Below are 12,500 nucleotides of genomic sequence, written 5' to 3' on the forward strand. Positions count from 1 at the left end.
AGAAAGAGAGAGAGGAGAGAGAGAGAGAGAGAGAGAGAGAGAGAGAGAGAGAGAAAGAGAGAGAGAGAAAGAGAGAGAGAGAAAGAGAGAGAGAGAGAGAGAGAGAGAGAGAGAGAGAGAGAGAGGAAGAGAGAGGGAGGGAGAGAGAGAAGAGAGAGAGAGAAAGAGAGAGAGAGAAAGAGAGAGAGAGAGAGAGAAAGAGAGAGAGAAAGAGAGAGAGAGAGAGAGAGAGAAAGAGAGAGAGAGAGAGAGAAAGAGAGAGAGAGAGAGAGAAGAGAGAGAGAGAAAGAGAGAGAGAGAGAGAGAGAATATGTTGTTGCATACATTGAGCAGGCACATAATCAAACACTCCCCCCCCCCCCAACACCATGCCTCCCTCTGTCCCTACCTTCCTACTGTCATGTAGAAGGGGACACGCTGTGGGCAAAGGTGGAATATGCTTTCTGTCTGTTTCTGTCTGACTGTACATAGGTTTGCACTTCAGTAAGTGGTCATACGTGTTGTGTGCATCATTTTAGGCCTACCTTCAGGGACTCAATCTTCTCTTCCCGATTTCTTAACATTTGACTCAATTCCCTTCTTTCTTCGGCTACCTCTTCCTCTCTCGTGCGTTGAAACATTCTTCTCAAGTTCCTCACCTCCTCCAGGTGTTGCTCCTGCAAAATAAAATCTAAATTAGTTCTAACATATTATACATATAAGATTCGAGATATACTTCATATACACGTATGTAGCCTAATGTACTGTGCAACTGATTCCACTGAATGCAAATCTATCAATCTCTTCACTGTTGTTGATGTTGCATCTACATCTTGCATCTCCCTTTAGCAGGAGTGACTTCAATCCCTGTGTATTTGTACTTCCGCTTGACTTCCAAAGGAAAGGTTACCTCGGCTTGCGTCAGCTGCTCCTCCATCTCCCTCACCTCCGCCCTCAGCTCCCGAATCTTCCTGGCTCCTTCTTCCAGACGATCCTGTGTGCGAAAGGCGCCAGGGACATGACATGAGGTCTCCTCCTGTCTCCACTATGCCTGTTCTTCCTCCCATTCACTCTCTCTTTCTCTTTCTCTCTCTCTCTCTCTGTGAAAATGTATGTCTCCCTCTCCTTCAACCTTTCCTCCTTTGTTCTAATTCCTTCTCTCGCACTTTATCTTTCTCCCAACCTTCCTTTCTTGAAGTTCTGTCTAAAGCATTAACATCATCCTCAGTGCAACTACATTTACGTTAAAAGCATTAATATCACCACTGAAGTTAATTCTCAGAATTATTATCACCCTAAGTGCAATGCATCATAAGTCATAAGAATTAATATCTTCCTCACTTTCCTTGCTCCTCCTGTAAGAGAAGACAACACTGTAGGGATGTCTCTGTCCTAAAGGTTTGAGGAGAAGAGCAAGGCATCAAAGGCAAAGCAAGTGGAATCACACGACCAACCAGTAATCTCATTTCGACAAATAAAATCACTTTTAAAAAGGAGCTAATGCATTTCGGAAGCAAAGAAAATTGCTCATCATGTTGCATTTTCATTTAAACAAATCCTGCAACCTTTTCTCTCTTTGTTTGGAATAGTTGAGGTTCACACCTACAAGGACTTATTCAGGAAGCTCCAGGTTCTCCAGACAAAAAGCTACTAATAACACAACGCTATCTCACACTAACTCTCCTCTTTCTTAACCATTGTTCTATATCTGTCCCTTTCCTCTCCTCCTTTCTCTCTGTCATTTCGTCCCTCTTCCTCGCTCTCTCCTGTGCATACCTTGAGTAATACAATCTCCTCTTCCTTCTTCCTCAGGTCTTCCTTCAGGTCTCTGGTCTCCTTCTGTAGATTCACTGTCTCGCTATTTTTCACACTGATCTCTCGCTCTCTCTGCTTCTGAATGAGTATAGAAGAGGTATCTTAAGTACTCAAAAAGACAAACGAAATGAACTTTCTCTCTAACATTACCCCCCCCCCTCTCTCTCTCTCTCTCTCTCTCTCTCTCTCTCTCTCTCTGCTCATGCTGTTGCTCATAATTGCTTCGCTCATGATGACAAGCATCTCCTTCCTGACATTGTCAGAGGGAAAGCTGATAACCACAAGATAAGGAGATTGGAGTCGTAAAAGAATAAAGCAGATAAAATACTTATAAAAGATTAGCCGTCACCAAAACCCTCACATTTTGCTTTGCATTTCATTCTATTTACTCCCCTAGTTATGGATTTTAGAAAGGTTTTCTTTGATTGCTATATTTCCTGTCATTTCACTGATTTTTCTCTATCTTTTTATTATTATCAAATCAAAATTATTTCTATTTTTTTATTCATTTTCTCTACAAAAAACTCACCTTCAGCACTTGGATCTCTCTTTGCAATCTGATCCTTTCCTTCTCGGTTGCAACCCACCCTTGCATCACGTGTGTCTGAAAGTAATCAATATTCAATAGAAAAATGCATTAGCATGTTATGTCTCATTATATAAAAAAAAAAAAAAAAAAAAATTGGAATCCTTTTGTGATTTAGTAACAGTGCCACTCAGCAACCATGGCACTGCCCATGATGCACAACTTTGAAAACCAATGGTGACAGAGGAAGGACCACAGTCTGACCAATACAATCTATTACCATGGACACGCTTTGGAAAAGTTCCATGCCATGGCTCTCTGTGGAGAAAGATCTCGACATCAAGTCCTGCGGAGTCCTTCCACAATTATCCTTCTTGTACGTGGAAGCCCCAAATTTCGTCAACATGAATATAGCGAGGAGATGCCCTTGTGAAGCTGCTTTGTGAAGGGGCGTGTTGCCATAATCATCTGCAGCGTCCACGTTGGCCCCGCCCTCCCGAAGGACTTCCAGCACTGCCGTGTGTCCCTTCCAAGCTGCCCAGTGCATTGCTGTCCGCCCTGAAGGTAAACTTGACTGTAGAACTTGTCAATGTTTAAATGTTGCTCTTTAATGAAACACTTGTTTCATTTTCTTATTTTCATTTTTATTCAAATTTGTTCAGAAATAAGTGAGATGTGAATGTAATGATATAGGTTGTAAATATAATGATAAAAATATGATATATATTTAAGAATATATTATATAAATCAAGATATATATATGATGATGAAATATAACAATAATATTAATGACGACAATATATATATATATATATATATATATATATATATATATATATATATATAATATATATATATATATATGTATATAGATATAGATATAAAGATATAGATATATATATATATGTATATATATATATATATATATAGATATATATATATATTATGTATAAATACAATATATATATATATATATATATATGTATATATATATATATTATATATATATATATACATATTATATATATATATATACTTATTAATGCATATATATACTTATATACATAAATATACATATATACATATATATGTATATATATATCTATATATATATATATATATATATATATATATATATATATATATATACTATATATATATATATATGCATATCTATATATAAATATATATATATATATGTATATATATATATATATATGTATTTATATGTATATATATATATTTATACATAAATATATATATATATATATATATATATATATATATATATATATATATATATATATATATATATACATAAAAGGAGAGAGAGAACTGAGAGGGATAATGAGAAGAGAAATAAATATGATGAAGTGTGGGAGAAGGAGAATTATACAGAAAATGAAGTGACAAAGAGTAGAAGAATTATATAGAGAATGTAAAGTGACAAAGAATAGGAGTAGGAGAAGGAAAATTGTACAGAAAATATAGAGTGACAAAGAGTAGGAGAAGGAGAATTATACAGAAAGTATAGAGTGAGAAAGAGTAGGAGAAGGAGAATTATACAGAAAGTATAGAGTGACAAAGAGTAGGAGAAGGAGAATTATACAGAAAGTATGGAGTGACAAAGAGTAGAAGGAGAATTATACAGAAAACATAGTAACAAAGAGTAGGAGAAGGATGATTATACAGAAAGTATAGAGTAACAAAGAGTAGGAGAAGGAAAGTTATGACTGGAATGGTTCTGAGACTTGCGAAGATAAAAATGAAAAACAAAACTGTGGTGATGATGTTAATGAGAATCAAAATGAGAAGGGAACTGAGGTTAGGAATGAAAATTTCAATGCTAATTTGAATGGCAACAATTATTATAATCATAATGATTATGATATTAATGATAATAATGCTAATTAAAATATTTATGATAAATACAAACTAAAAGAAAAGCTTATGAATAAGCACGAAATGACTAGAGAATGAAATGAAAGGGATGGAAAATGATGAAGAAAATGAGAGTGGAAATGAAAATGGGAAAGTATTCATGAATGAGAATCATCATGATTCTAAGAATGATTATGGTCTTTATAATTTTAATGCATATTCTGATGGCAATGATATGAAGGAAAATAATAACCATAATGAAAATAAGGATCTCATTATAGTTCTATCATTGTTGTTGGAGTTACTATTACCATTAACATAATATTTATAATGAAAAAAATTATGATATCAGTCATAAGAATTATTAAAAAATAATAATGGTCATTCTAACTAGTTTGATATTAATATTGATAATAATAATAATGATTGTTATCGTTATCTTTAATGTTTTTATATAATCATAATCAATGTTATTCTTATTCTTATCATTTTCATCATTATTATGGTTATTTTTATTAGTATTATCATTATCATTATAATAATCAAACTAAATAGGTAATATTTTTTTTCGTATGAACTTATATTATTGATATTTCATTTGGATATGTTACCTTTGTACTTAGCAAACCTAACTTAAGTTGCGAGAAGAGGTATTTTGTAAAACGAATGCTAAGTAGTGCATTCCTCTTAACAGCACCTGCATAGCCATGTTTGTTGCAAGCAAGCTGTGAGCAGACTTGGGTGTTTGCAAGAAGGAAGAACAAGGAAGCCATTGTGTTATCCTCATTGTCATTACCATCATGATTTACCGACACTGGTACTATGAGTGATAAAGACATCACAACTACAACAAAAGCATGTACGAGAACAAGAACAACAGGATCATCAGCAAAATTATCAATGATGACAAGAGGAAGGATAACCTATGATAATAATTTCAATAGAAATAGCAGTAATATGAATAATCAAAATAGTGATAATTCTAACTATAACAATAATAATAATAATCATAGCAATGATATGTATAAAATCATATTTAAGAAAAATTGAAGTAAAAATAAAAATTATATCAATAATGAAAAGAGTAAAAGAGGAAGACAAAAGATGAATGATGAAAAATGACAATTACGAAAAGAAAATTCTTGAAATAATAATAATAATAATACAAATGTAATTGTAATAAATGATAAGATATGAATGTATAATAATAATGAATATTTGTATGATAATAATAATCATAACCTTGAAATACATATGACAAATGATAATGAATATATAACATTTACAAATAACTCAAATTAACAACTAAAACATAAGGATTGGATAAATAAAAAAGAATATTGAATGATGAAGAAATAAGAAAACCTGATGATAGATGTATCCTTATTAGATCTAAATAATAATTATTATAAATTTCCACAGACATAAAGATGATAAAAGAAACAAAAGCAAAATTCTTCTGGCGCCTTTAAGAAGTCACTCGCTTTCCAATCGCCTTACCTTTCTTAGTCTTGGCGTTCACTTCTCCGCCCTTCTCGAGGAGCGTCTCTGCAACAGCATTGTGGCCGTTCACGGAAGCCCAGTGTAAGGGAGTCCCACCTGAGGGAGGAAGATGCTTCTGTTAGACGTCTGTTTGTGAGTAATGAGCGTGAGAAGGGAAGTGAGGATGACAATGCGAAGGTGAATGTGAGTGAGAATGACAATTAGAATGAGAATATGAATTAGAATCAACATGAGAAGGTGAATGTGAATGAGAATGACAATGACAATGAGAATGTGAATGTGAATGAGAATCAACATGAGAAGGTGAATGTGATAGAGAATGAAAATGAGAAGGTGAAGGTGAGTGAGAATGACAATGAGAAGGTGAATATGAGTGAGAATGACAATGAGAAAGTAAATATGAGTGAGAATGACAATGAGAATGAAAGTAAGGTGAATGTGAGTGAGAATGACAATGAGAATGTGAATGTGAGTGAGAATGACAATGAGAAGGTGAATGTGAGTGAGAATGACAATGAGAAGGTGAATATGAGTGAAAATGACAATGAGAAGGTGAATATGAGTGAGAATGGCAATGAGAAGGTAAATGTGAGTGAGAATGACAATGAGAAGGTGAAGGTACATGAAAATGACAATGAGAAGGTGAATGTGAGTGAGAATGACAATGAGAAGGTGAAAGTAAATGAAAATGACAATGAGAAGGTGAATGTGAGTGAGAATGACAATGAGAAGGTGAATGTGAGTGAGAATGACAATGAGAAGGTAAATGAGTGAGAATGACAATGAGAAGGTGAATCAGTGAGAATGACAATGAAAAGGTGAATGTGAGTGAGAATGACAATGAGAGGGTGAATGCGAATGAGAATGACAAAGAGGAGGTGAATGTGAGTGAGAATGACAATGAGAAGGTGAATGCAAGTGAGAATGACAATGAGAAGGTGAATTAGAATGACAATGAGAAGGTGAGTGTGAATGACAATGAGAAGGTGCATGTGAGTGAGAATGGAAATGAGAACGTGAATGTGAATGAGAATGACACTGAGAAGGTGAATGTGAGTGAGTGACAATGAGAAAGTGAAAGTGGGTGAGAATGACAATGAGAAGGTGAATGTGAGTGAGAATGACAATGAGAAGATGAATGTGATTGAGAATGACAATGAGAAGGTAAATGTGAGTGAGAATGACAATGTGAATGTCAGTGAGAATGACAATGAGAAGGGAAATGATAGTTACAGTGACAATGAGAATGACAATGAGATGGTGATTGTGAGTGAGAACGACAATAGTGAGAATGACAACGAGAAGGTGAATGCGAGTGAGAATGACAATGAGAAGGTGAATGTGAATGACAATGACAATGAGAAGGTGAATGTGAGTGAGAATGACAATGAGAAGTTGAATATGATTTAGAATAACAATGAGAAGGTAAATGAGTGAGAATGACAATGAGAAGGTGAATGTGAGTGAGAATGACAATGAGAAGGTGAATGTGAGTGAGAATGACAATGAGAAGGTGAATGTGAGTAAGAATGACAATGAGAAGGTGAATGTGAGTGAGAATGACAATGAGAAGGTGAATGTGAGTGAGAATGACAACAAGAAGGTGAATGCGAATGAGAATGACAATGAGAAGGTGAATGTGAATGAGAATGACAATGAGAAGGTGAATGTGAGTGAGAATGACAATGAGGTGAATTTGAATGAGAATGACAATGAGAAGGTGAATGCGAGTGAGAATGACAATGAGAAGGTGAATTAGAATGACAATGAGAAGGTGAATGTGAATGACAATGACATTGAGAAGGTGAATGTAAGTGAGAATGACAATGAGAAGGTTAATGTTAGTGAGAATGGATATGAGAAGGTGAATGTGAGTGAGAATGACACTGAGAAGGTGAATGTGAGTGAGTGATAATGAGAAAGTGAATGTGGGTGAGAATGCCAATGAGAAGGTGAATGTTAGCGAGAATGACAATGAGAAGGTGAATGTGATTGAGAATGACAATGAGAAGGTAAATGTGAGTGAGAATGACAATTCGAATGTGAGTGAGAATGACAATGAGAAGGTAAATGTGAGTTACAGTGACTATGAGAATGACAATGAGATGGTGATTGAGAGTGAGAACGACAATGAGAAGGTGAATGTGAGTGAGATTGAAAATGAGAAGGTGAATGTGAGTGAGAATGACAATGAGAAGGTGAATGTAAGTGAGGATGGCAGTGGAAGGTGAATGTGAGTGAGAATGACAAGGAAAAGGTGAATGTGAGTGAGAATGACCGTGAGATAATGATCATAATAATATTAATAATAATATTAGTAATGAAAATAATAATGAAGATATCAATGATGTTGATAATAATAATTCATAAAAATAACAACAATGAATGGCAATGAATATTATCACATAGCTAGAGGTAAGAATTATTATAAAATTATTATTAGAGAATTAATAGATTACTTATAATAGAAGGATATAATGACAAATGGAAGGGAAATACATGTGGACACGAATTAACATGATAATGACAATGTTAATGATACTTGGAATGAGGGTGTAAGTAAATGATAATGATCAAAATGATGCATATAATGTCAATGTAAAGGAATATTAATATGACAGTGATAGTGATAGTGAGTGATTTAAAATGAGAATCCAAAATATCATGAAGGGAAAGTGAAAATGATATTAATGATATGAATAAAAAAAGTGATCACATTGAGAGCTACAAAAAATAAAGTGATTATTATAATGAGAATAAGTATTAGCAAAATATGAAATATAAGACGAAATGAGGCCAATAATGAGAATGAAAAGGAAAAGGATAGAATGGATTATAAGACAAGGAATGAAAATACTAATGATATTATTTCCTGAAAGATATAAGAATAATTTGGAAAGTGGTTACAAGGATGAATAGAACTAGAACAAGAAAAACAATTCACAGAGTGGAAAGAGATTGGGAACAACACTTATGATGAGAATGAGAAGAAAAAGGAGTGACAAGGCTACTCAATATTCTTAGGAATGAGAATGAAAAAAATATTAGTGAGAATGATAAAGAGAATAGGAAGGGGAAAGATAATGAAAATTATTGATATAAAGATAATGAATAAAGATGAGACTTGGATAGATAATTTAAATAATAATGCATCATCTTCGTGTCCTTTGGAAAGGCATTACTCGGCAGCTGCCTCTAGAATACCCAACACTCTCTCTCTTCCACTTCGAACCAAGCATGGGAGGATTGAGGCGATCACCGAATCTGCTGGCTTGATATATTTGCTCAAGACCCAAGAGCATTGGCACCTCCGTGGCTTGAGCCGAACCTCTTGCCCTCAATTGACCTACTCTAAGGACACTGGGCGACCAATTTGGCTCCACGTATGAGGACTGAATCATCAGAGGAATGACAATAATTTGATAATAATCACAAATAATCTGATAATCAACATAGCAAAGATAGTAAAAAAAAAAAAAAAAAAAAAAAAAAAAAAAAAGTAATATTACTGATGATAAAACTATTGGTAATGGCATCGTTAATACCATTAGGTTTCAAAAAAGAAAACTCTAGACCCTTGGTAGCTTCAAAAGCTTTCCAATTGCCTTACTATATGGATCCTTGGCATTCACTGGCGAACCAAAATTGAGGAGTGTCTCGACCACTGCCTCTTGACCTCCCCTAGCAGCCTCGTGTAATGGGTCCCGACCTGAAAGTTAAAGATGATGATAATGATGCTTATACTAATGATTATAATAATGATGATAATTCTTATAAGAAATGGAAATAGCACTGTGGCTTCAAACAAGTTATCCTCTGCCTCCAAAACAGCAAAGTCCAAGCAACCATCCCTGCCGGACCACACAATTGCATTTGCTTTTACTTTCGTCACTCCTGTTGCGATTAATCCCAGTCTGTCCAATGTGTCTTTCCTCCACAACAACCAAGAGCCAGTCAGCCCAGGTACCAATGGCAACAGTCATGGTATGAAGATTGCTATGAACTGTCCTCTCACTCCAAAGCTGACCTCTTGCTCTTTCTCACACACTGATGTGTTAGGCCCACTGGACTTGTCTCTCACTCCAAAGTTGGCCTATAAATGAATATAAAGTAAAGATATATATATTATATAATATATATATATATATACATATATCTACAAATACCTATACTCATATATATGTCTATATATGTATATATATACATATATATATATATATAATATGTATATATATATAAATATATATATAATATATATATATAATATATGTGTGTATATATATGTATATAATATATATATATTATATATATATATATATATATAATATATATATATATATATATATATATATATATATATATATATATATATATATATATATATGTGTGTTAAATATATATATAGATAGATAGATATAGATAGATATATATATACATATATATACATATATATACATATATATATATACATGTATATATATATATATATATACATATATGTATACATAAATATGTATAAATATATATATATATATACATACATATATATATATATATATATATATATATATATATATATATATATATATATATATATATATATATAATATATATATATGTAATTTATATATATATATATATATATATATATATATGCATATACATGTTTGTTCATACATATTCATATATGTATTAATATAAATAAATATATATATATATATATATATATATATATATACATATATATATATAATATTATATATATATATATATATATATATATATATATATATATATATATATGCATATACATGTTGTGCATACATTTCATATATGTATTAATATAAATATAAATATAAATAATATATAAATATTAATATAATAATTTATAAATAATACATAATATATAATAATATATAATAATAATATAATAAATATAAATATAAATATTAATATAATATAATATATATATTTATATATATAATATATATATATATACATATATATATATATATATATATATATAATATATATATATATATATATATAACATATATAATATATATATATATATTATATATATATATATATATATATATATATATATATATATACCAGAGACATTCGTGTCACCCAAGAAAGTCGAGAGGGCGCCTGTAGATAGGGAGCCGAAGGCGGTCTGCAGCCCTTCGGCGTCGCCTGCTTTCACCAGAGCAAGCTGAAAGGGAAAGGCTATGGTCAGGACTTCCCACTTCCACATGGATGAGTATCTTAATGCCTATACAACAAAGGAAAACAGGAAAAAACACCAATATACCCAAGATCTTTTCGCTTTCCTGTTTTTTCCTACGTTGTTTTGTTCTCGTTTTGTTCAGCAGGAATCCTTGTCAATGTCTGTGCACATTTCAGTTCATTGTGTTCTCACACACCATATCATCATATCAGTAAGTGTTGTAGCTTTGATGTACAGTGCGTAGAGGCCCCAATTTCTATCTCTCTCTATCCATTTCTAACTCTATTTCTAACTCTATCTCTCTCTACCTATCTCTATCTCTTAACTCCATCTATCTCATTTCATCTATGAAATTCTAGTCCTTTCTCTTCCTGTCATCTCTATGCTTCTCCCTACACCCTGTCTATTTATCCTAGTTTCTCCTTTTACTCCATGTCCCTCATTTTCCATTTATCTCTGCCTTTCTACTTTCAACCCCACTCAGTCTCTCTCTCTTGCCTTCTTCTCCATCTATATTTCTCTTTATTTCTATCTCTTCTTTTCTTTCTCTCTCTTCCCCTTCGTCTTTTCTCTGTTTACTTTTCCTCCTCCCACCTCTCTTACCTCTTCCCCTTCCTCTCTTCGCTGTCGTCTCTCTCTCCTCACTTTCTTTATATTCATCTGTTATCCTTTTACCTTTTTTACTCCCCCCTCCTCTCTCTCTCTCTCTCTCTCTCTCTCTCTCTCTCTCTCTCTCTCTCTCTCTCTCTCTCTCTCTCTCTCTCTCTCTCTCTCTCTCTCTCTCCTTCCCTCCCTCAGTATGTCTGCCTGTGGCTGTGTACTTACAAGTTCCGCATTGCTTGCCTGGGATGTCATTCCGTTGGCTGTTGGTGCTGGAGGTAACAAGCTCTGAGGAAGACAAAACCTTTACTTAAAATAATATTAATGATAAGAATCCTAATGAATGAAGAAAAAAAAATCAGTCGTAACAATGAGAATTATTAGTATTTGAGATATTGCAATCCACACCAGGCAATTTTAATATCAGTGTTTTTATATCTCATTCACTCATTTCATTGACTTATTGTTCTCTGTGTTGTATTTATATTTGATTTGTTTGTTACAGAAAAAAACGGATTATTTCACAGTATTAGTAATAATTTTCAACTATAGAAAGGGTAGTTAGGAACAGAGTTCAAATGTCACAAGATGTAAAAAAAAAGAAAGAAAGAAAGAAACAAAACATATGGATGCTCAAAAAGCGAGCACATAGTCATAGACACACTCAGACATCCACACACACACACACACACACACACTCAAACACACATACACAAAACCACACCCACAGATATATATATATATATATATATATTTATATATATATATAAATATATATATATATATATATATATATATATATATATATATATATATATGAATATATATGTATATATATATGTATCTATATATATATATGTATATATATATATATATATATATATATATATATATATATATATACATATGCATATATACAAACGCACACACACATACTTGCACATACAAACACACGCAATCAAA

General features: G+C 32.5%; 1 protein-coding gene across 6 annotated transcripts in view; it reads right to left on the reverse strand.

The window, feature by feature from the left end:
• LOC122264606 (uncharacterized) overlaps nucleotides 1-12,500 on the reverse strand; it is a 245,129-nt gene that overhangs the window by 231,431 nt on the left and 1,198 nt on the right. The window contains exons 2-5 of one of the 6 annotated variants that reach the window (XM_086534128.1): nucleotides 11,763-11,825; nucleotides 10,820-10,922; nucleotides 9,315-9,413; nucleotides 5,702-5,800 (exon numbers count right to left, since the gene is read on the reverse strand). In XM_086534128.1, coding sequence (XP_086390254.1) covers nucleotides 5,702-5,800; nucleotides 9,315-9,413; nucleotides 10,820-10,922; nucleotides 11,763-11,792 — 331 coding nt within the window. In that variant the 5' untranslated portion in view covers nucleotides 11,793-11,825. Of the gene's footprint in view, nucleotides 1-5,701; nucleotides 5,801-9,314; nucleotides 9,414-10,819; nucleotides 10,923-11,762; nucleotides 12,236-12,500 lie in introns of those variants that run through there. The other 5 variants (XM_086534149.1, XM_086534123.1, XM_086534136.1 and 2 more) reach the window with 5 other exon arrangements.

Source organism: Penaeus japonicus, unplaced genomic scaffold (assembly GCF_977035675.1).
Source record: "Penaeus japonicus unplaced genomic scaffold, GWHDUDI00000001_assembly GWHDUDI00000003, whole genome shotgun sequence".
NCBI lineage: Eukaryota > Metazoa > Arthropoda > Malacostraca > Decapoda > Penaeidae > Penaeus > Penaeus japonicus.